Genomic DNA, 25,395 nt, shown 5'->3' on the forward strand with positions numbered 1-25,395 from the left:
GTTCGGTTACCAATATACTGTTCGGCGATTAGGGACCAATATACTGTTCGGCGATTAGGGACCGATATGCTGTTCGGTGATCTGACGAACTGCAATCATGCTCGGTGATTGGTCGAGTTTGTAGTCGTGCTCAGGGATTAACCGAGCTCAATGTTCGGTGTTTGAGCTCGGTGCTCAGTGCTCGGTTGGTGCTCGGTGTTGGCCGAACTTAAACGAGTCGGTGTTGGTGCTCGGTGTTGGCCGAACTTAAACGAGTTCGGAGTTGACAGTTGTTATTAACTGATGCACGTCGTCGGATGCGACTAGTTAGTTAGCTTTAAATGAAAGCCGTTAGGTTTGAACTAGTTGTTAGATAAGTGTTAGTTAAATAGAGAGCCGCTGGGAAAAAGAAAAGAGAATTTTTTCATCCAAGAGTTTTGTAATCTTCCACACAAATAAAACACAAGATTTCCATTGACTCTCCAAGAATTGTTTTTTGCTTATTCATTTTCATATCAAGTATTCGTTTTCTTGTTCCGGAATCGATCTCGTTGTGATAACAAGATTGAGTCGCGTATCTGATAGCATTACAAATTGGCGCCGTCTGTGGGAATCGAAGAAGGACGACGAATTCAACAATGTCTACCGCAAAGTTCGACGTTGAGAAATTCACCGGCGAAAATGATTTCGGCCTGTGGAGATTGAAGATGAGAGCTGTTCTGATGCAGCAAGGCGTCTGGGATTATGTGAAATCCAAGACGGACAAGAAAGAGATTCAAGGGATGGATGCGGCGAAATGTCAAGAACTGGAATACAAGGCGTATAGCTCGATTGTCTTGTGCCTCAGCGATAGAGTCTTGAGGGAGGTTCAGAAAGAGGATGATGCCGCGGGAGTGTGGGAGAAATTGGAGAAAATATATATGGAGAAGTCAATCTCCAATAGGTTGCATCTCAAGCAAAGATTGTTCAACTTTAGATTTTCTGACTCCAAGAATCTGGCGGATCAGCTGGAAGATTTTCGAAAGTATATAGATGATCTTGAGGGTGTGGATGATCCCATGAAAGATGAGGATAAAGCTTTGATGTTATTGAATGCTCTGCCTCAGAGTTTTGAGCAATTCAAAGACTCAATACTTCTTGGAAGGGATTCGAAAGTGACTTTGGAGGAGGTATTTTCTGCATTAAAGCTGAAGGCAATGCAGAAATGTGTCAGCAAGCCAATCGATCAAGCTGCTGAAAGCCTCAATGTGAAGGCAACTTCAAAGAAACAATTCAAATTCAAGAAACCCCCATCTGACAAGTGGAAGCCAAGATCATCTAAGGAAGGAGATCAAAAGGAATCTAGAAGCTGCTTCTGGTGTAAGAAACCAGGACACATCAAGCAAAATTGTTTTGCTTGGAAGAAAAAGCAATCTGAAAATCACAAAGGAGATGGTACAGCAGCTATCACTGAGGAAATTGAAGAGGCAAGAGCTCTCAATGTGGTGGAGGATAGCCCATTATCAAGGCTATGGATCATGGACTCAGGCTGCAGTTTCCATATGTCCTCCAATCTCGACTGGTTCCAAGATTTAAAGGAATCTGAAGGCTCGGTGTTGCTGGGAGATGACCATGTGTGTGATGTAAGGGGTGTTGGGAGCATATGTTTGAGGATGGACAATGGAATTTTCAGAACTCTCACTGATGTAAGATACATCCCATCCATTAAAAGGAATCTTATATCCTTGGGTCTTCTTGAGAAGAATGGCTACGAATTGACTCTCTTTGGTGGAGAGATGCTTGTCAAAAAGGATGGCCAAATGATCATGAAGGCTGTCAGAAACAATGTGCTCTATTATCTGAAAGCTGAGGCAGTTGCTGGAACAGCTAACAACACACAAAAGACCATCAATTGGCATGCTAGGCTGGGCCATGTGGGGGACACTGGGCTGATGCAGCTGGTAAAGCAAGGCATTATTCAGATGGCTGATTCAGAGATACAAAGAGCCATTGGATCGTGTGAAGAATGCATTCTTGGCAAAAACAAGAAGCTGCCATATGGAGTGGGCAAACATAACTCAACACAACCTCTCCAATATGTTCACAGTGACATATGGGGCCCTGCACCAGTAAATAGCATTGGAGGAGGCAGGTATTTCTTATCATTTGTTGATGATTTTTCAAGAAAGGTTTGGATAATGATCATGAAAGAAAAGTCAGAGACCTTCAAGAAATTTCAGGAGTGGTGTACTGCAGTTGAGCTAGAAAAGGGGAAGCCTTTGAGATGCCTAAGAACTGACAATGGGCTGGAATTTTTGTCCCATGAGTTTGATGAGTTTTGCAAGAGAAAAGGAATTAAAAGGCATAGAACGGTGCCTCACAACCCACAACAAAATGGGGTCGCCGAGAGAATAAATAGAACCATTCTTGAAAGGGTAAGATGCATGTTGATAGCATCTGGAATGTCAAAACCATTTTGGGCAGAAGCAGCCTCCACAGCTGTTGTTTTAATCAACAAATGCCCCTCTGCTGCCATTGAAAATCAGACTCCGGATAGTAGATGGTATGGATCTTATGGAGACTATTCAAAATTAAGACCATTTGGGTGTAGAGCATATGCTCACATCAAACAAGGAAAGCTGGAACCAAGGGCTCTCAGATGTGTGATGATAGGCTATCAGGTTGGAGTTAAAGGTTACAGATTATGGTGCTGTGAGGAAGGGAATAAGAAGGTTATCATCAGTAGGGATGTTATTTTCAGGGAATCTGAAATGCCTTTCTTCATGAAGCAAGTTCAGACTGTTGAGTTTGAGGTGGAGGGTCAGAGGGAATCCTCATCTGATGCTGTAAGAAGTCCACCAGATACTGTGAGAAATTCACAAGAAACCAGTGTTGGTGGATCCTCTGAACATGAAAGTAACATCAAGACTCCACAGAGACTGGTTGCAAGAGACAGAACCAGAAGAAGGATCAAGCTCCCTTCCAGATTTCAGGATTTTGATATGATGCACTATGCACTGGCCATAGCTGAGGAGATGGACTATCATGAGCCTTCAAATTACAAGGAAGCAATAAGGAGTCCGGAGAAGGATCAGTGGCTATTGGCCATGCAGGAGGAGATTGATAGCTTGTACAAAAATCACACATGGATTTTGGTGTTGAGGCCAACTGATCAGAAAACAGTTGGTTGTAAATGGATTTTTAAGAAGAAAATTGAGGCCTTCAACAACAATCAAATCAGATTTAAGCCAGGTTGGTGGCCAAAGGCTTTACACAAAAGGAGGGAGTAGATTATAATGAAATATTCTCCCCTGTGGTAAAGCATAGCTCCATCAGGATTCTACTTGCCATTGTTGCTCAGAGAAATTGGGAATTGCACAACTCGATGTCAAAACAGCCTTTCTTCATGGAGAGGATCTCGAAGCAGAAAATTTCCATGGAGGCAGCCTCCTGGTTTTTGTCCAACCAGGAAATGAAGGAAGGTGTGTTTGCTGAAAAGAAGCTTGTTGGTCTAAAACAAAGTTCAAGACAGTGGTATCTCGGTTCAATGAGTTCATGCCATAAGATCGGTTTTGAGAAGTCTTTGTATGATCATTGTGTCTTCATCAAGAGAAGAGAGGTGGAGTTGCTGTGGCATATCTACTATTGTATGTAAGAATGATAGGCATGTATCTCTGCAGAGCATAAGGAAGAGGTGGAGTTAGTGAAGGTGATCTGAAATCTGAATTTGATATGAAGGATCTTGGAGATGCAAAGAAGATCCTTGAATGGAGATCATAAGGGATAGAGACAAGAAAAGGATATGGCTAACTCAGAAAAGATTACATCAGGAATGTGATCAAGAAATTTCAGATGGATAAAAGCACACCAGTTGAGTGGCCCCTGAGCCAGCAGTTTAAGCTCAGTGTAAATCAGTGCCCCTAAAGATGCTATAGTCAGAGAAGAGAGATGGATAAATCCCATATGCAAACATAGTGGGAAGCATCATGTACCCATGGTGTGTACAAGGGCCAGACATCAGCCAAGCCATAAGTGTGTGAGCAGATACATGGCAGATCCAGGTATGGAGCATTGGCATGCCTTTAAAATGGATACTAAGTATCTGAATGGTACTCAGGATTATGGCATACTGTTTGATGGAAGTAAGAATTTTGATGCACAGCCTCTATTGGGATATTGTGATTCTGATTTTGCTACTAACATTGACACAAGGAAGTCCCAATCCGGCTATGTGTTTTCTGCATGTATGGAGCTGCTGTAAGTTGGAAGTCGAGTTTGCAATCTGTGGTGGCACTCTCAACAACTGAGGCAGAATATATTTCCATGGCTGAGGCCGTAAAGGAGAGCATGTGGCTGAAAGGAATCTGCTCGGATTTTGGAGTTGATCAAGGAGCTGTGACTGTATTATGTGATTCAAATAGTGCCATATGTTGTCAAAACATCAGACATTCCATGAGAGGAGCAAGCATGTGGATGTTAAGCTTCATTTTGTGAGGGATGAAGTTGAAATGGGCTCAGTGAAGATTGAAAAGGTAGCTACTGAGCACAATGCAGCTGATATGCTAACAAAGGTGTGTTTGCCCGGACTTAAGTTGAAGTATTGCATGGATTTGGTGAATCTGATTCAGCTGGAGTGATTGTGGAAGATGGATGAAATCTATGGATTGTCCAGTTATGTCCCAAGGTGGAGATTGTTATGAGGATTGGGGGCAAAACTGCACAATCAGTTCAGTTCGGTTACCAATATACTGTTCGGCGATTAGGGACCAATATACTGTTTCGGCGATTAGGGACCGATATGCTGTTCGGTGATCTGACGAACTGCAATCATGCTCGGTGATTGGTCGAGTTTGTAGTCGTGCTCAGGGATTAACCGAGCTCAATGTTCGGTGTTGAGCTCGGTGCTCAGTGCTCGGTGTTGGTGCTTCGGTGTTGGCCGAACTTAAACGAGTTCGGTGTTGGTGCTCGGTGTTGGCCCGAACTTTAAAACGAGTTCGGAGTTGACAGTGTTATTAACTGATGCACGTCGTCGGATTGCGACTAGTTAGTTAGCTTTAAATGAAAGCCGTTAGGTTTTGAACTAGTTGTTAGATAAGTGTTAGTTAAATAGAGCCGAGCTTGTGGAAAAAGAAAAGAGAAGTTTTTTCATCCAAGAGTTTTGTAATCTTCCACACAAATAAAACACAAGATTTCCATGACTCTCCAAGAATTGTTTTTTGCTTATTCATTTTCATATCAAGTATTCGTTCTCTTGTTCCGGAATCGATCTCGTTGTGATAACAAGATTGAGTCGCGTATCTGATAGCATTACAATTAACTATTTTCAATTGGAAAATTACTTTTTAGAGATCGAGAAAGTATCATCATAACATTAAATTAATAAATATATTTCACCGTTATGACAATGGACAAAGATATTAGCGCATTACAATTTTTTATTCAATTTTTAAAATATGTAACTAGGATTTTATTAAACTATTCATAAATTTATCTTACTTTGATACGCGATGTACAAAACAAAATTTAAAAGGAATATGTGTCATTATATGAGTTGTAGGAGTATAAATCTAATGTTATGATATGATGGAGTAAATCTAGTGTTATGATAAAATGTTTTTCAAATTTTATAATGGTGCGACTGATAATGGTCAACAATCCTTAACTATTTTGGATTTATAATAATGCAAATTATAGTCGTGAATTAGTCTTAGTTATCACATATTAATATTTCGCATGTACATAAAACAGAGTCTCATTGGTGTTTACCAAAAATAAATTTCATATCACAAACTGAAATTTTATCTCAAGACTTTATTCACTTTTTCCCTCTTTCTCTCTCCTATTATTTTCTCTTTTCTCTTTTCTTCTCTTACTTTATCTATATTTTTTCTCTTTATCTCTCTTACTTTATCATTTTTCATTAAATGCGACGTCTGCAAATAGGATATTTTTCTTAGACGGGGGAGTATAGATATTGGACAATTTTATTCATACAATAATGTTTCTAATGAAACTTATATATTTTCTTGAATTTGGCCTTTTATATTTTATATTTCGGTCTTTTATATTTTTACTCAGTGAATGATAGTCAATCTTGATTATGAATTATAGTGTTAATAGTATTAAATTAGTCCCTTAAAATTAGAAACTATTTCTATTTTGATTCGTTCATTAAAAATAGAAATTTTCAATTTTAATGACTCACAATCCACTAATATTATTTACACTGTTTTTTTTATTTATTTCTCTTACTTTATTTTCTTTTGTATTTTATCAATTATATGATGAAGAATGGAGATAGTACTAGTATTATTGTATTCCCTCAATTTCCTCGTTAAAAAAAATTAAAAAAAACTTTTTTTCTCTGAAAAGTGGTAATAACAGACTAATAGCTAATAGCAATAGAGAACATGAAATTATCCCTCCGTACAGAACTAGATTCTGTGTGTGTCGCTACACATGTCCAAACACAATCAAATTCATTTAGGTTCGTAGCTTGTCTTCTCTCTTCTAGTCATGCAGTCAACGCGTAGGATTTATTTCTTCCAACAGTCTTTCTCCTCCCCTTCAATACTTCAATTTTCTCCGCCCCATCGTCTAATTTCTGCAACAAACAAAAGAGGTGCGCATTCTTGCTACATTTCAAATTGAGATTTTGATTTGGGTTTCTTCAATTCTTGTCGATTTTAATCATTATTCAGCTATCATAAATTGGTTGCCCTTTCGCCTTGTAAATTATGGAAGCTTGTTTCCGATTATGTTCCCTTTGATCTGCTTTAGATACAGAGATCCTCTGTTTAGAATAAACTGAATTCCATAAATATTATTATTACTAGGTATTTTTATGTATTCTTATGTTTGTGATATGTAAATAAAAAACAAATGAGATCAAATTGCTGTAAATTAGGTCTATCTTAGTGGGATTGAATGATTGCTGTTTTTCTATTATAATGCGTATGAAAATCTACTGAATTCAGAAAATTGTTGGTGCTATTTGATTATCTTGATTAATTTCAGATTTGATTCAATGTATATGTGTTTATTTCTACATAACTGCAACTACACTGATGTACAGTATTGATTTAGGTGGCAATGAGGTGGTGTTTCCATTTATTCGGTTGGAGAGGAAGAGGAAGAGCCAAAGACCCCGAAAAGCCTGCTCGGTACGTACCTCAGTTGAGACGAGACAATCTGGTCTTCAGTCGAGAGGACTAAACCGGCCCCCAAATTTGCCAAAGAGACCGAGTAATCTCAAGGTTTTTACCCTCTTGGAGCTGAAGCAAATAACGAGGAATTTTAGTAATAGTGCTAAGCTTGGGAGGGTGGATTCGGATGTGTTTTTAAGGGTTTTATCAAGAGCTCGGAAGATCCGGATAAGAAGATTGCCGTGGGCTATAAAACCAACTTGGTAAACAAGGACAACAGGTGCCATTCCATGTTTCTCTTTCAGACATTTCTTTCTTCATCTTTGACAATTGATGGTTAATTACGATTTTAGAGTGTCTTACTCGTGTTTGTGACGTTATATGCTGTTTCGAGCTCCTCTATTGACCAAGAGGACTTGTTTTGGCTCAATTTCACCTAAATACATCTCTCACAAGTCACAAGATTACAATGCCTATAATATCCGAGAATCTAGTAATTTACTTCATAGCACTAGATCTGTTTTTACGGGTGTATGTGGTGATTATAAGTGTAGGAGGTCGAGACGAAATTAAAATGGATGGTTTCATCTGCACTAGATATGTTCACATGTCAAAAATACAATTTCTGCAGATGACTGAGGATACATGTGATGATATAAAATATAGGAAATAGTAAGCTGTAATATAATATGCAAATGATTCCTTTTTTCTGGAGAATCTTACTCTTTCTCGACTACAACGACTGTTGCACTTGCACGAGCTTCTTGATTCATTTCCTATAATACGAAAAAATGATTCCACCACTGCAGGGGTCACAAAGAGTGGATCACGGAGGTCGACCTTCTTGGCGTTGTTGACCATCCGAATCTGGTGAAACTGATTGGATACTGCGCGGAGGATGATGAGAGGGGAATCCAACGACTTCTCATGTACGAGTATATGCCTAATGGAAGCGTGTTTGACCATCTATCAAGATCCACCGACTCCCTCCCCTGGGCTACGAGGCTGAGGGTTGCCCTAGATGCTGCTCGTGGCCTCGCCTACTTGCACGAGGAAATGGATTTTCAGGTCAATTTCTGTTTCTCTACTGAAATATTGCATTAGGCTTATATTTTTGGTCTCTGCAATGCTCAGATCATCTTCAGGGACTTCAAGTCATCGAACATCCTCCTAGACGAGCAGTGGAAACGCTAAGCTGTCGGACTTCGGATTAGCCCGGCTGGGCCCCCAAGAAGGACGAACGCACGTCTCCACCGCTGTATGATCAACAACTTAGCTTCTTCAATCATGATCTTAATAGAGAATTTATTGTTTAATTGAAATGTTACTAGGTGGTGGGAACTATGGGTACGCGGCACCTGAATACGTGAGAACCGGGCATCTGACATCAATGAGCGACGTGTGGAGCTACGGTGTGTTCCTATACGAGCTCATCACAGGGAGGCGGCCGTTGGAACGGAACCGCCCAAAAAAGGAGCAGAAGCTATTGGAGTGGATAAAGCCACACCTATCGGATGCAAGGAAATTCGAGCAGATATTGGATCCAAGGCTCAAAGCTGAAGGAAATCACATCCTTAAATCAGCTATGAAGCTATCGATAGTCGCTAATCGCTGCTTGGTCCGTGCTGCCAAAACAAGGCCCAAGATGAGCGAGCTGGCCGTAATGGTCAATGAAGTCGTCGATGCATGCTCAGGCTCAGGCTCAGGCTCGGGCCGTGTTGCACCACCTTTCAAGCGTAATGAGCCAACAAGAAGGGTAAGGGACCGTACCGGGACCGTTGCTCGTCCCACCCGTCCTCGCACACGGAAGCTAGTCAACACTTAATCAAACACTCACTAAATTTGAGTAAGACTGTCAAGATCTGGCTAATATATATTTTTAAATTAAATCTATAATATTTTTGCCTAAATTGTGGTCCTCTGATTGGATTCTATCCTGAATAGCCATATCAAGTTTCACCTGAGCTGGTCCCACACTCTTCAACTGAAACATCAATCATTGTGTGGTAGTAAATAATTAAAAGCAAATTTTCATTTTAATATATGATCATGCATTTCATTTTCCATTTTTTTAGTGTCACAGCTGCTAAAACACTACTGTTTTCATATTTCTGGGCAACATTATTTTGGAAATAAAGGAGACTGATAAAAACATAGTAGTAATTAATTATAGGATGTGTTAATTTAATTACTTAGATCTCAACTAGGTGGATAAATTGAAACTGATTGTACAAAATCTAGTGAGTATCTCCGGCCAAGCCGTGGACGTCGTCGGAGGGCTGCAGCAGCAATGCCATGAACGGCATGTGGCGGAAGCCGTGCATCGGGAACTCCAACGCCATGGCCGGAGCCGGCGATGGCTGCGCGGCGAGGGTGACCTGGTGGAGCGGCGTCTGGAGGGTGGCGGAGGGGCGGGACGGGGGGAGGGCGCGGGAGGAGCTGGAGACGGACTCCGCGGGCACGGTGCCGGTGCCGGTGGCGGCGATGATCGACGGCTCGGCGTGGCGGAGGAGCCACTCGATCGTCTCGCCGTCGGAGCGGTGGCCGAGCTCGCGCGTCAGCTGGAAAATGCGCGCCGCGCTCAGCGCTGGGATCCTGACGCGGCGGCCGCGCCCGTTGACCTTCGTGTGGCGGTCCTTCAGCGAGGTCCGGGCGACGGCGCCGCCTCTCTTCGTCGAATTGTCGGCGGGAGGAGGGGATGCGAGGTGGTAAGCGTCGTCTTCGCCGGAGAATTTGGTGAGGATCATATCTGAGGAGGACATTTTATTTTTAGGGTTTTAGACGACGGCGATGGGCGGTGGAGACTGAGACTGTGGAAGGAAATTGACTCCACCTTTTATAATAGAAAACGGGCCAGGCCTCGCAACGGGTTTGTGGGGCCGGGCCGTGGGTCCTACTCATAAAAGAATATTGACGGGTGAAAAGTGAAAAAAAATATTTACAATGACTCGTCATGCGGTTTACGTCAACCAAGAAATCAATTAATTCAGCTATTTTTATTCGATTGTGAATCAAAGTGTGAAACATGTACAACGTTAATTTGATGGCTATCGCTTGTCATTACTCAGATCATCTAAGGATGGGGAAAAGTATCGAAATACGGCACTCAGTGTATCGAAAAATATTAAAAATATTAATTTTTGGTATACCACAATTTAAATTTTGGTCTGATAACGGTATCAATTTTCTTATACCACGATATATTGTAACATACTAAATTTTCGGTATATACTATATATTCGGTACATCCTCGGTCCTCCATACCGAAAACCGGTATATATTGAGATATTATACTTCCTACTACATCATAGTATTATTAATATATTTATATACAAAATAGAATTAAAGAGAAAAAAATCCTCCAAAACCCTACTTTTAAATATTTTGGATTTAAATTAGATTTTTTTTTGGTATAACGGTATTACGATATACCATACCGTATTTCGGTATATTGTAAAGTGTGGTATACCGCGATAACAGTAAAGTAACGCTATAAAAAAATTAACCATACTGAAAATTCAGTATGGTATCGGTATGATATTTTGTCATACCGAAATTTTCAATATAATATGCGGTATGACGTTCTCGGTGCGGTATACTTTATCGGCCGGCCCTTAAGATAATCAATACATAAGCATTTATATATGAATTTGTTTTTTTTGTAGTATGATGAATATACACGAAAAATACAAATAATTTACACACATCAATTATTTTAGAAATTCTAGTGAGAGGAATTGCATTTACTGATTGATTGTTTCATGGTCATATGCATAATGAATGCCTCAATCAAATTTTAACCACTCGATACAGTTATAATTATCCATAAATAATCTACTTGTAAATGTATCAAACTAAATTAACTGTCAGGAAACAATTACTAGTATGAATGTCGACAGTAATTCATGAATTATACAACGTCAATTCAACCTGAAAATGGAGAATAAAATGTTGCAGATTTGCCACCTACTCCTTTGTCTTTTCCAATATTGTGTTTCACCTACGATAGTGACAAATACAAAAAAATCAGTGATCAATCAGTTGAAATTCTCAATTTTCAAGAAATTAAATTTCAGTAGGACTCTGCAACCCATCCAATCTCATTTGTTCTGTTGTTCTTGGGATGATTCATTATCGATATTAAATGTCACGTACAAAATTAAGATATGGTAAAACAAGAGAACAAAACACAAACTCAAATGACATTAATACTTTTTACATTCGGAGGATCTTCTAATCAAATTTCAGTATAATTTTATACTAGCTTTTTCTAAAATTCCAATCTATATTGCTTTAGTTTAAATTAAAAATACTCCTAATAAAAAAAATAAAGGGAAAAATTCAAACGCTACTCAAACATAAACTTCAAATAAACATGAATTGCAAGGTCATACACATCTCCACAACGAACCGTGAGTTGCGAAAGACGAATGTTGCAGAAACTCGGATACATACATACAAATCTCCCGGTGTTACATAGGGGTACTATTCTTGTAGCAAAAAGTACTAGCAAATAATGCAGAACTTGGATCCAGTCAAGTGCTAATTAATTAAGAAACAATGACTGAATATGCCAAAAGCATTGCATATTCAAGGGCATTTCCGTTGAATATATGAAGCTCCATGCTCTTCAAACCTGTCATTGGAGAGGAGGCAGGGCAGTTGACATTAGACCAACAATAGAAATAATATGAAGCATGAAGTTTGTGGTGTTAGTGAAGAGTGAGAGCTTACTCAGATTTGGAGAACCACATCTGCTGAAAGGAACCAAGTGATGCCAATATACTGCCTCCTATCCAAACACTGTAACCACAATAGTCAGTAAATGGTGCCGGCTTGTTTATATATGCAGTCATTCAACTAAACTGTCTATTGCCAAGAAATCATGTCTTCAGTTCAATGGTATGTCAATAATTCATCACTACAACAGGTATCATCTAGCCTTCCTACTTCGGAACAGTTGAACATATAACAGGATTGTGGTTTATAGGTGTATAAATAGAGAACTATATTTCTCACATGAAACATTGGAGACCACGATACTTCGTTTGTGCATGAATATTGGTTTATGTCCTTGGCATTACCAAGTTAAAGAACATAATTTTGCTTCTTATTCGTTTCACTCTGACATATACCTCAAATAGATATCACTCTGACATCTTGTCAATTTTCTAAATTTCACTGTTGGTACTTGTGTATGATAATCTGATTTGAAGATAACCATGGATTCATTCATATTTGTTTGTTCCAAATTCAGATATTTGTTCACTATTCAGAAATGCTGTTTCTCACTTTCAATGAGTTATTCTATTTAGATTTTTTTTTTTGCTTTCATTGGATCTCATACTCGTTTGAGTTGAGGTGAGCAATCAGCAAGGTTTATCCTACTCAATTTCCTGTGAAACTATAAGAGCTACCCTTGAGGTTTATCCTACTCACCAAAAACCCAATAAAATTTATAAATTGAAAATAACGCAAAATATTTGATTCTTATTTCCAACAAAGATCGCTGAACTCCTGGATCATGCATAAATCCATAAGTACGGGGATACATTCAAAACCAATTAGATATTAAATAAGCAAATAAATCTAACCTGAATCTCCTTTCAGTTGCGTTTCCACTTGCTAGAACTTTCACCCTAGCTGCTTGAGGAGATTCCTAGGAACAATATCAGTTATTGTCAGGATGTGGATAATCAATAACAATAAGCAAATGCACTTATATGACCCCATAATTAAGAAACATGCAAGGACTACTCAAACATCTCCAATCTGGCAATTTCACCAAATATCAATCTGAAATGTAGAAATGGTTTAGCAAAAAATTGTAATCTTAGTCACGATGGAATGGATATCTTCCCAAATCTTATTTTGCTATATTTCTCACTCCCTTCCCCATTTTTCTTTTTGACAAGACAGGCTAGAACAAGACAAAATTACATGAATATTGATATTTTTCATCCCAATAAGAATGTAACATAATGGACAACCTCCAGTAGATCTTTCTCAAGACGTTCTTTCAGCTGCTGCATTGATGCCGTTCCACCAGAAAGCTGTAAAATAGACAAGCAACATGGTATAAGAACTCAAAAACGTTAAGTACCATGAGATCTAATAATGCAAACACGGACGAATGGTATTTGTTGATACATGTTAATTAGTAATGATTGTTACAAAATGTTTTCAGCATGTTATTCAATTTATATAGTAAGACATTTCAGAGGACAACCGCTATAAAGTAGAAAGATGTGAAGTTTAAGAAATATGGTGACATTGTGACAACTCCATTCATTATATTTCTAGAAAAAACAAATTTGTGTTGAAGTTACCACATGGATGATCTAGGTAATATCCATAAACTTATTCAATTTTAAAGAACTATGGTGACTTTATTCAAAAAAATTGCTAAAAAGGGAGGTACAAAGTACAAACCAACATAAAAAAAAAAAAAAAAAAAAAACCAACATACAAGCAAAAGATATTTCAAAAACAATTCCTTATCAGATCACTGAAATGACTGGTGTAACCTAATAACTAAGTTGATTAGTTCACATACTGACTGCATAACCTCCTGGAACAATCATATAGTTTTCAACATACGGACAGGATATCATCCTTCATCCCCATGAATCCCTTGGCTGGGATGAATAAGACACGTGACAGAATATGCTAATGGGAGAACGAATGCTTGTTTGGTAAACTTATGATGTAGTAGTCATCTTACCAATATGCTGCTATAAAGTTCTCTTCGGATGTCAACATCACACTTGCTTATGCTCTCAACAACCTGGAGAGATTGAACAAAGTGTAACCATAAAATCAGCTAAGAACAGAGCCTACTTGAATGTAATCTACTCACCATTTGTGGCAGGCCATGGGCATATGAAGTTATCTCTATAGAATTTTCCATGCCAGGTATAGTCTGTGATGGAGATCAAATTGTGGATAAATTAGCTTATTATGACTTTAATTTAAACCAATATAATGTTGAGACTTGAGCATGGGCAGATATCCAAACTGGCCAAGAGGATATCTCTCACATGCCACCAAAAATGATCTTCACTAACATAAATCCATCAAAAGTATCTAGATAAAAAAAAGGTCGCAGAACACAATGAACAATAGGTTCTTATGCACTTTGAGATGCAAATTAAGAATATATATAAATGAAGTGGTTTAAATCAGTCAAAAAGTTCATAGACAAATTCCAAACAAAACTAGGCACTAACCATCGAGTCTCTATTGACTTCCAACATCAATAAAGGAATGAAATTATGCATAATTTCATTTTATCATTGATATTGGAAGTCATACACATACAGACTCTAACAATAGCAATAGCATTATGAAATAGCACATGACGAATCAAAGAAAAATAGTACTGAACTTGATCAGAAATGACGCGCACCAGAGCTAAAGATGGATTAAACAATATATCAGGAATCTTGAATCTGTCAGCACCGATCTCAATTGTTCTACACCAGTACAATAAAAAAAGAGATCATATTATAAAGATCGTACTTGGATAAATGCTAATGATGGTCAATGACAAGTAATGTCTAGCTGGCCCAGCGGATATATATACACAGTTGTATTAAAGTTAACTTGGGTTCAACTGGGTACACCTTCGAAAAGGGTAAATACTGGGGCAAACAGATATCAGTCACAAAAGTTGAACAAACTTTGGATGTATCAAAGATACTATAGAAATATTGATAAAGAAAAGGAACACTTGGCAATAAACAACTTACTGTCCATCAGGAAGCTCATAAGGTGTCATTGGAATATTGGAGTATGATGTATCTAACCAGAGGAAACAAAGTTAGCATATATAGGTCAATAGCATTAGCTGGAGAATAAAACAAATGAAAGATAGAATTCTACATCAAAACACTGTCAGTGGAATTAATTGATGACTTTAAGTTGTCTATACAGTGTACAAACCATCATATGGAGTGTCTGGTGCTCGACACACGCATTCTTTAATATCACTAACAATCACCCGCTGCAAGAAAGAAGGAAGTCTAAGTAACAGAATGATTCAGAAGATATGCATGCTTAGTCAGTGTATTGTTACAGAAGATATGCATACGTAATCAGTGTTGGTTAGGATTTGATTAGATTTTATTTATTAATTTACTTCTTTAATTAGTTAGTTGTTAGCAGATTTGAATTTTGAATTAAGTTGTTGCAGATTTCTCTCATTTTGTAAGTCTATATATTGTGGCTCTTAAGTGGTGAAAACCATCTTGGAGAGATCAGTTATTGGACGAGTTTTTCTCGTAGGATCGGCGGCCTTAACTCCTAACAATTGGTGCGGTGAACGATGGTCAACTCTAGGGGAGATTCACGCCTAGACGGTTTGGAGAAGGCTACCGAAGAACTCAACGCCCAGTTCCAGCAGACGGACAAAAGGGTCTCGGCATTGGAGTCGAAACTCGACGCCTTGATAGTAGAACTGCGTGCGGGTTTCGCGACCCTCAATCACAGGTCCAAAATACCACCGGAGGACGACGCGTCCTCAGAAAATCAGGAATCTAATTCGGTGTCAGCCGGCAACAAATCAACGTCGCCAATGTCAACTTTTGATGGATATGAGCCTCTCGCGGGCAAACCAATATTTCCTCATCAACAAAACATCATCGGATAGACGTGTCGACGCTGCCATGCTCGCCATAGACGACCAGCCAAGCCTTGGAAGCAATTGCTCGTTCGTCGCTGCCCCTCCTTATCGTGGGACAAGTTTGTTCAAGAGCTCTTGCAACGTTTTGGTGATACCATCACATCAGAAAGCTGCGTCGCTGGCAATTCCTCCAAGTACAGTAGTAAAGATCCTTTTTCTACTGTCTATGTTGCCAAAAACCAGCCAAAAATGCCACCCAGAACCTGCAATAATTCTGCAGCTATCCTACCCACCATGACAGCACCATTGCTGTCCTCTAGCCTGTCTACAACAGCCCAGCCGGAGATACCACCTATTACCCCGTCAACAATCCACCCTGCTATCGATACCAAAGCGGACAATAAAACACCCCTACCCTCGGCAGCAGCTGCAGGAACTGTACGTCGCAGCAAAGGGAAGAAGGGCTGAAACATTGAAATATCAGCACTCAAGAACCACAGAGGTGTGGTCACCACTGTTGGTGTAGGCGGATTGGTAGGAGATGGCAGAGGCAAAATATGAATAGGCTGTGGTACTACCAAGGGTAGGGGTGTTCTATTGTCCGCTTTGGTATCGATATCAGGGTGGATTGTTGACGGGGTAATAGGTGGTATCTCCGGAAGGGCTGTTGTAGACGGGCTAGAGGACAGCAATGGTGCTGTCACGGTGGGTAGGATAGCTGCAGAATTATTGCTGGTTCTGGGTGGCATTTTTGGCTGGTTTTTGGCAACATAGACAGTAGAAAAAGGATCTTTACTACTGTACTTGGAGGAATTGCCAGCGACGCAGCTTTCTGATGTGATGGTATCACCAAAACGTTGCAAGAGCTCTTGAACAAACTTGTCCCACGATAAGGAGGGGCAGCGACGAACGAACAATTGCTTCCAAGGCTTGGTTGGTCCGTCTATGGCGAGCATGGCAGTGTCGACACGTCTATCCGATGATGTTTTGTTGATGAGGAAATATTGGTTTGCCCGCGCGAGCCACGCGAGAGGCTCATATCCATCAAAAGTTGGCATTGGCGACGTTGATTTGTTGCCTGCTGACACCAAATTAGATTCCCGATTTTCAGAGGACGCGTCGTCCTCTGGTGGTATTTTGGACCTGTGATTGAGGGTTGCGAAACCCGCACGCAGTTCTACTATCAAGGCGTCGAGTTTCGACTCCAATGCCGAGACCCTTTTGTCCGTCTGCTGGAGCTGGGCGTTGAGTTCTTTGGTAGCCTTCTCCAAACCGTCTAGGCGTGAATCTCCCCTAGAGTTGACCATCGTTCACCGCACCAATTGTTAGGAGTTAAGGCCGCCGATCCTATGCGAGCACGAGATATGCTCGCCGAATTGACACACAGCGTACTCACACACCAACTGTTTGGTAAATTGACACAATGAAATAACAAGAACCTTTGGGAATTGAACTCTTGGCTTTATTGAAAGAAACTGAATAGCAAAACAAGAAAGGGAAATCCTCCGCAGTGGCCTAATCCTCACGAAGGAGGCCTACAAGAAAAACTCGTCCAATAACTGATCTCTCCAAGATGGTTTTCACCACTTAAGAGCCACAATATATAGACTTACAAAATGAGAGAAATTTGCAACAACTTAATTCAAAATTCAAATCTGCTAACAACTAACTAATTAAAGAAGTAAATTAATAAATAAAATCTAATCAAATCCTAACTAACACTGACTATGTACGCATATCTTCTGTATCAATACACTGACTAAGCATGCATATCTTCTGTATCACAGAATAGGATCCAACAACTAATGAATTCTGACAAATGAAATTACCTGAGAATAAAGTTTGTAACTTTCTGTAGTATTGGGGAGGTCAAGGTCCACAATCTGTTGTAACCAAGAACAAAGGTTATGATGTTATCAGGGAAAAGAAAACACAAATTTCAATCAAGCAGTAGATCTTAGATTTGCTAAGAAATAAATCAGGAATTAACAGCCTGAAGAGGTCAATATTGTATTTAGATATGTAACATTAAGTTAAAAAATGATCTCATATACATCATCATGAGAAGAAGAAGAAGGTGGGATGCTTTCAGCTACATAACAAAAATTTAATTTTACCGATGGAAATAGGAGTATATTTGCAAAACAATGATAAGACTATACATTTTACTGATTACCATAGATTCTTCTATAACTCATAAGAAAGTAGGCTGGCTAATCAAGCATACACTAAGATCAAATGGCGTTCCACATTTTCTATATAATAAATGAAATACTTGGTTCATAAACATCAAATGACGGATCAACGACCTGAAACTCTCCGGGTCGAACTTCCTTTCTTTTGAATGCATAGCGAGGCTTTATCTGCAATTTTGGATATAAACAAGGGGAAATGAGAGAAACCAGATTAAACTTATGCAGAATACAAGTTCAAACTTGCTGAAAACAAATTCTAGAGAAAATTATGAACTCACAGAAAGTCCTTTGCTTTCCAGGCTTTTTAACAAGCAATCGCTAAGGAAATCACCTCCGATAGGCGATGTTGATACGGCCTACATTAACAGAAAAATTTAAACAGTAATTAAGATGGGAAATTGAAAGAATAGGTTATCTTTTATTATTTGAATCATGATTTTGACAATGGTATGAATGGAACAGGGCATGACATTAGCCAATCAGAGAATCTCTACCTTCAATATTTGCATCACAAAAAAATAGATGCATGATGGCTTTCCAGAAAAAAGCTACTCCACATCAAGCCATGGCGTGATGAATAGATTAATGCAGGTCTCCTTTAAATTTAAATATAATACTTGGGCAATTAATCATTGATAGCTTTTGGCAGAAAAGAACATCTATGTTATTTGATTTTTTAAAAAGACATCAAAATTATATCTAAGATATTATACCAGAAAATCAGGCTTAGTAAATGCCCTTTCAGCATGCTTATATGCCTTACCGTATAAAGTGTCATCCTAGATGGCAGGAACAAAGAACGATTTTTCCAAACATTAATAAACAGGTAAAAATCAAGGATAATAGTGTTACACACTACTTTCTTTTTGTTTTTTTTCTACGAGACTAAATTTTAGAAGAAGCAGAACAGGGAATAGGGACAGAAAGAAAGACACCAGAAAAACAGGCTGAACTAAAACACCAACATACACTAGAGTATCTAGCATGAGAAGAGAAGTAACCATATACTCATATAGTACGAAATGTACTGTAAAAAGTTGATAGGATATCTTGCAAAGAGAAAGAAGGGCATGCACTTATGTGGAACATTGGAAGTAAATACTAATAACATTATATCTATACGTGTGGATGGACTGAAAATATCTCAAAACAAATTTCCACATTAAACCATGAGTACCTTCTGAAGAACATAACCATCATGTACTGGAACCACAGTAGTTGATCCTCCACCACTGAATCAAGAATCCAATGAACTAATTTAGCTAATAAGTATTCATTATCAACAGTCAGATAAAAAAAACATGCGCAAAAGGAAAGCATTACAAGGGAGTACTAGACTTCCTATTCTTGATTGTGTTATAGCTTACAGAGTTATCAAATATCATAAGAGAAAGGTTTAATGGCCAAACAATTCTACCTTTGCAAAATTTTATGTTTCAGGAAATTCTTTAGAAATTGTCAATTTGCCATATATTTGGTAATGAATTGCTGTTTTGGCCAATCTGTCATTTTGAGGGTTGTGCAGCAATGTAAAGAAGATGTTTTTGCAAGATAAATACAAATTTTCAAAACCAATAACCTAAAGTATATCACATACTCATAGCAACAAGACCTGGTCGGTTGACCAATTCACAAATTAAATAACAGTGACTAGCCAAACATGTGATAATGGGAATAGAGAAACACATTTCACAAACTTCATCAGATTGTTGGGGGAAGAAAAGGAGCACTACATCAACTTAAGGTCCCAATTCACAAAAATATAAAACGAAAAGAATGTAAACTGACTTAGGATCATTATACGATTTGGATGTACAGTAAGATGATATCACATTTTTAAAACTTTTAACCTCATAATGCACAAAAACTGAAAAAAGTTGCTGTTTGTTGGATGAAGAGATATCATATGAGTAAGAAGAGTAATTATCTTACACTCCCATAGCAAGGGAAACTTTTTCATTCCCAAATTCCAACACATGTGAAGGCAAGTGAAAGAGTTTTAGGTACAGAAAAGAAAATGTTGAGTGTCATAAATGGATAGTTGAAATTCATGTAAAACTTAAGTTTAGAGCATAAGAAGTATTGTGATGGCACAGTATATAAGCCCCTAGTCCCCCTAGTCCCCCTACCAGTCAACAACTAAAGAGGTGGCACGTCCTGATGCAAAAGAAGTAAGAACCTGGAATAAACAAACAACCTACAATTAGTAAATGACAAAATAAAAGGCCCTGAAATAAAAAGAACAAACAGGGCACTGCTTCCAATTATTAATGAGATCAGAAATAGGGGCTCACAGCATTTTTGGCCAAAAATAGTGCAGGAACTTGATATTTTTCAAACATAATCTCAGCAGTCCTGTTAGACAAGTAAACTTAATCAGCTTAAAAACAACCAGAAATCTCTACAAGGTACAAGCCACGATACACCAATCACAATCTTTATGTAACCTTAGAGCAAAAAGGATATAGTACATCACAACCTATCAGTTAACATGGTTCTCATTTCTCATTTATGGAACGACAATTGGAAGTAAATTGCAGCAATCTGCATACTATGCAATAGACTGACATGAATTATTTCAAGAAACGTTAAAAGATAGTAATAATTAGTTGCAATTTTATAAGAACCTACTTAAAAAGACAATCTTCACTGTTATACTCTAAATAATTTATAGTAATTAACTTCTCCTCATTTGGAGATATAAATTTTCCCTGCATGGTTGCCGCCAAAATTGTGCATATATACCATGACATTCAACTCACTTTTCCCTCTGCTGTTGAGAATTAGAACATGACTCAGCAAAGAGCATTGGATGTTCCTTTGGATCAATCAACAGGCATTTCCTGTGACAAACATCACGTAAATTGTGATAAATTAATGTGCAATACTAAGAACATAGAAGACATGAAATATCTTGAAAAGGGGAAAAAGTCTGCTTGAGATAGTAAACAATCCTCCACTTGTTTACAAGAAGGCCTAACGACATTGAGGTGGGAAGTTTAAAGTTAGCAGTTCAGCTACCTCAAAGCATGGTCCCATATGCCTTCAACCATATCCCAGTCAACGACTACTCCATCCTTCATAGGTGATAATACCTGAAATTAACTTTCCACTACGGTCAACAAGACTATTGAGCAGCTATAGCTTAGAACAATGTATGGAAATTTCGAACCTCCATGTGATCCCTGCGAAACCCCAAGTCTTGTGATCCTACAAAAAATTTGCTCTTGCTCTTTGATTTAGACTCTTGGGCAGATCCTGAGTTCTTGTTTGCATTATCAGCATCATCAGTTTCCATTTCATCAATTGACCCGACAACCTGATTAGACACATAATTTGTTTTAATCCATGATTAACCGATTGTCAAGGTAAAGATGAACAGCCCTACGCTGAATTAGGGGTAACAAGTTACTCCTACTCATCATGTGTGATCACTCTCATGTGATCCCTCCAAATATCTCATTTTGCTACAAACTTGAAAAAATAACTGATTAAACTATAAGCATTACACCCCCATTATATCCTGACCAATAATTTTAACTTATTAAACTTTAAGCTGCTGCTGCTGCTGCAAATGCATGATAAGCTCTAAATTTGGAACCCGAAATAGCAACACTCACTCTCTGGCAACTAACTACAGTCACATTGTACTAGAAACAAAAAAAAAATCTAAAAGAGAACAAATCAAAAGATGAATCATAAAGAGACAGCAACAGAAAGGGTTGAGTTGGCTCTCACAGATGGGAAGACAGCTTTCGGCGCATCTTCGCCGGCATAACCAGCTTTGCAGGTATGGGAACCCAAGTCTACGACTATTGCCGATACTTCATCTGAATTAAATACCAAAAAAATGTAAATTACCTAGTAAACCAGAAAACAATTCAATATTGTAAAGTAAATTGAGAGAAGAGTCAAGCATGGTACGCACCTCCACCATACATGATGATAAGACAAGGATTTGGAAAGAGGCGGTTCGATTTCGATGGTAGGAGATGTGAGCGCGCGAATTAGGGTTTAAAAAGGGAATTACCGTTCACTTTGCTTACACCTCTTCTCTACTCCCGGAAGAGAGACTATACAGAGGACTGGAGTTACGGCTGTGGGGTTTTCTTTCCATCATTTAATTACCGCACATAAAAAAAAAAATTTAATCTTGTTTATCGAGTTTTAGAGCACTTACAATAGGCGAACCATTTTGACTCGGGTCTCGTTTCACTGAGGTGAGTCGGGAATGAGACCTCGTTGTCGGTGTACCATCGCGCAGGGACTCATAGGGGGGTGAGGTCGAGACCGAGAGAACGCGTCGCCCCCGTGGCACGCTGTGGTTGGGAGGTGACGACAACTCGCAACCCTGCGAGTGAGCGTTGTACTAGTTGTTAGAAATTTGATTTTTTGTATGCGGAAAAATTAAAAAATTATTCCACTTCTCCAAATATTATCGTTTATTATAGATTTTTTCATTTTTATCCTATAATTCATCTTAAAAACATTTGTAAATACTTTCATTTATAATATACTCCGTAAATTTTTTTACACAAAAACAGGTCAATACCCGTTTCCAACCAACTCGAGCCCGGCGAGGAAGTCGCAAGCCAGTTCGCTGGAGCCAGTGTGGGCGGGGTTTGAAGCCGGTTCGCGACGTCATCCGCAAAGGGTAGAGGTTGGAGAGGGCCAAGCCAAGCTAGTGCTTGCGGATTGGCATATCAGGCTAAAAGATAAAACGACTTTCTCCTAGCGTATAGTATAGAACAACTCCAAACCCGCTAGACACCAACGAACTTGATCGAATTATGAGAATCAAGCTAGACAATGTTCCTAAAATGCACATTATGATGCAGAGAACTAAAGAGAATAGAAAATGTCTGTTGTGGTGTACACTTCTACTCCAATCTGCAAGATTCATAGTACGTTATATATATAAACATTATTCAAATTAAATTCACATTATTACAAAAGTATAATCATGCTATAAGAAAAAGAAAAGTCCAAAAAAATGCAATAAAATGAAAAAAAAAACTATGTATACAAAACGAAAAAAATGAAATTAGGTTTTAAATTTATAATTTTTTATTTTAAAAATATATTTTTATAATAAGCATCTATTTATAAATATATACTACTATAATTTTAAAATTGGGTAAGACGAAGCTCACTCACAAGTGCCTTCCTTCGGGTGACCCTCGTCAAGAGGGGATGCTTGCAACGCGTTCCCCCGCCAGGACGAGACGGAATCTGTGTGCTGCAGATGCTCTAAGCTCGCTTGCTGTACCAATCGTTTAGTATCTTACCGGTATAGTGAATTGCATTTTATATTTTTCTTGTATTTCTTTCTTTTTCTTTTAAAAATGAAATTGGCATTTTAACTCTGGACTTTACAAATAAAAAAAGTCTACTACTTATTATTGACACCCTAAACATACCAATAGATTTTTATTAATATCCGATGTTGCACTAGATAGGAAAGAAATTCATTTGGTCTATTAAAGTATGTAACAGTCATTCTTCGTTGTCCTTGTTGGTCACAACTGGCTTATTCCTAGACGGACATTTTAAGCTGTTGGATTTCTCAATAATCATAACAATATTATATTCTCTTTTCATCTTACTCTAAGTGACTCATTTTCCTTTCCAGGGTGTTCCACTTTATACGACATATTTTTAAAATAAGACTAGTATTCTGCCTCGTTATTCTCTCTTCAGTTAACTCACAGAACAATACTGAAAACAACCTTGTGCCGAATAAGAAATGTTCAACTTAGGGTGGACGAAGGAAGTATTAAATCCAAAAAAAATAATTTATCAAGATAGAAAAGTAATAATCTTTTACTACAACTAATACGGAGCAAGTTTCTTTACATGAAAGGCCGTATGAGTCAGAATTTCCACACGAAACTCCTCAAGAAATAAACATATTATACGGTAGATCCAAGAGCTGATAATGTCCATATGTAAGCATCTAAATTGGGCAGACCCCAAATCAGGTGGTGAAGATTTTTGTCTTTCTTGGCAACTGCCAGTAATTAAACACTCTGACTGCCTTCCACTATTCATTTTTACTACACACACACACACAGTGAGAGGGGAACCAAAAAAATAAAAGCAACCACTTTCCCCTCTCCCCTCTCAATTATTCATCTCTTCACTCTCTCCCATTTCAAAAGAAAAAAAAATGCAGTAAAGTAGAAAGGTATAGTGTAATATATATTAATATCGATGGTGGAGAGCGACGAGAAGGAGAGGCGATCGTCGCTGAGCGAGAAATGCAGGCATTTGGCGAAGAAGCAGCGCGCGAAGTTCTACATCCTGCGCCGCTGCATCGCCATGCTTGTCTGCTGGCACGAGAGGAACGACCCCAAAGATGCCGACTAGCACTTCAACTATTTTTTGCACCAATATATATTCAACCACATTTCATGTTTTCCTTCAAATAATCGTGACACCGCTGGTTTCTGAAACATCACAAACGGGTCAGTGAAACATTATTATTATTTTTTTTGGGAATATTTTTGTTGTAATAAGGTTATTAGTGAAGATGATCTCTGTATTGTTTCATTGATTCTCTCAGGACTACTACTAATACACTTTTTCTTTCTGTTTAAGGTATTATTTTTAATTGTGTAGTGTGTTTTTTTTTTGCTTCTTGTTTCAAAATAGCATGACGAATTTAGGACTTGATTCTTGATACAATTTTTTCCCACATTTTTTTTTTATTTTGTTGAGGAAAGAGAAGAAAATTGTTCCTGATTTTGAATAGGCTTCTTCGGTCCACTCTGGCCCTGGTGAAATCCAAGGAGACAGTTGGGTTGGGATGAGAATGAATATATTAAACAATTGCTCTATTGTCCTATTTAAGATGCTACTCTTTTTTTCTTTTTAATAGTAACTAAAATGTCCTTTTTCCAAATTTTGATTAGGACAGAATATTGAATACTACTTCCAATAAAAATAACCTCTTTTTTGCGATTGTATGCGATTGTACGTAGTGTTGTTTTATGTATTAAATAGAGAAAAAAAATAAAATATAAAGAGAATACAATAAAGATAGTTGAGTAGTATTTTCATTTTTAGATTGGAATATACCAAAAGAATAAGTGGGCCATTTTTATTGAAATATATTGAATATAATACATGACACTCAATAATCCGTTAACAATAGTTACGAATTTTAATGTAAAGTTAATGAAATATAGTAATTAAGAGAGTATAATTGAAATATTGGGATGAAGGTTTCATATGACTTCAAGAAGTAATAACATTTCAATAATTTCATTCGTACATTTTTGATCTTGGTGTAACTTTGATGCCAAATTAAGGAATATATTAATAATTCGTTAAAATAAAAAAAATTCTATGTGGATCCTGATGAGCATGAGGCTAATTTGATTCATGGGATCAATTGTTGTGATTTGAGCATATGTCTCTCTAGTGCCATAATTGTAGATTTAACAAATGCAAATAAATCAATTTTATTTTA

The 25,395-nt window shown here is 38.1% G+C and overlaps 3 protein-coding genes across 4 annotated transcripts; 1 reads left to right on the forward strand and 2 right to left on the reverse strand.

Annotated features, from left to right (window-relative positions):
* The first annotated feature begins 8,424 nt into the window (after positions 1-8,424).
* Positions 8,425-9,013, forward strand: LOC121764376 (serine/threonine-protein kinase PCRK1-like). Its single transcript, XM_042160411.1, has one exon. The coding sequence runs from the start codon at positions 8,425-8,427 to the stop codon at positions 8,926-8,928; it is 504 nt and encodes a 167-aa protein (XP_042016345.1). The 3' UTR covers positions 8,929-9,013.
* A 214-nt stretch (positions 9,014-9,227) lies between these two features.
* LOC121765159 (transcription factor TCP11-like) lies at positions 9,228-9,965 on the reverse strand. The gene has a single exon (XM_042161199.1). The coding sequence runs from the start codon at positions 9,863-9,865 to the stop codon at positions 9,341-9,343; it is 525 nt and encodes a 174-aa protein (XP_042017133.1). The 5' UTR covers positions 9,866-9,965; the 3' UTR covers positions 9,228-9,340.
* A 1,487-nt stretch (positions 9,966-11,452) lies between these two features.
* LOC121765158 (actin-related protein 4-like) lies at positions 11,453-22,027 on the reverse strand. Of its 2 annotated transcripts, none has more exons than XM_042161198.1 (20): positions 21,850-22,027; positions 21,660-21,751; positions 21,094-21,240; positions 20,943-21,016; positions 20,684-20,764; positions 20,216-20,276; positions 20,051-20,100; positions 19,099-19,153; positions 18,200-18,277; positions 18,036-18,089; positions 17,556-17,609; positions 15,048-15,108; positions 14,855-14,906; positions 14,512-14,578; positions 13,963-14,025; positions 13,828-13,890; positions 13,094-13,156; positions 12,698-12,762; positions 11,838-11,906; positions 11,453-11,739 (listed from the first exon to the last, which is right to left on the reverse strand). In XM_042161198.1, exons 1-20 carry the CDS (start codon positions 21,860-21,862, stop codon positions 11,694-11,696), a joined length of 1,308 nt encoding a protein of 435 aa, XP_042017132.1. In that variant the 5' UTR covers positions 21,863-22,027; the 3' UTR covers positions 11,453-11,693. The 2 variants fall into 2 exon arrangements, with proteins under 2 accessions (XP_042017132.1, XP_042017131.1); XM_042161197.1 differs by having other exon boundaries at positions 14,491-14,578.
* Between the last annotated feature and the right edge of the window lie 3,368 nt (positions 22,028-25,395).

This window comes from Salvia splendens, chromosome 14 (assembly GCF_004379255.2).
Source record: "Salvia splendens isolate huo1 chromosome 14, SspV2, whole genome shotgun sequence".
Lineage (NCBI taxonomy): Eukaryota > Viridiplantae > Streptophyta > Magnoliopsida > Lamiales > Lamiaceae > Salvia > Salvia splendens.

Excerpts from the sequence above, each read along its gene's own strand:
- LOC121764376 (XM_042160411.1), top strand. The coding sequence starts at position 8,425 with ATGTTACTAGGTGGTGGGAACTATGGGTACGCGGCACCTGAATACGTG.
- LOC121765158 (XM_042161197.1), bottom strand. Across the intron at positions 14,579-14,854 it reads TATGAGCTTCCTGATGGACA|AACAATTGAGATCGGTGCTG; the intron begins GTAAGTTGTTTA and ends GTACTGGTGTAG. Across the intron at positions 13,891-13,962 it reads CCCATGGCCTGCCACAAATG|GTTGTTGAGAGCATAAGCAA; the intron begins GTGAGTAGATTA and ends CAATCTCTCCAG.
- LOC121765159 (XM_042161199.1), bottom strand. The coding sequence starts at position 9,865 with ATGTCCTCCTCAGATATGATCCTCACCAAATTCTCCGGCGAAGACGAC.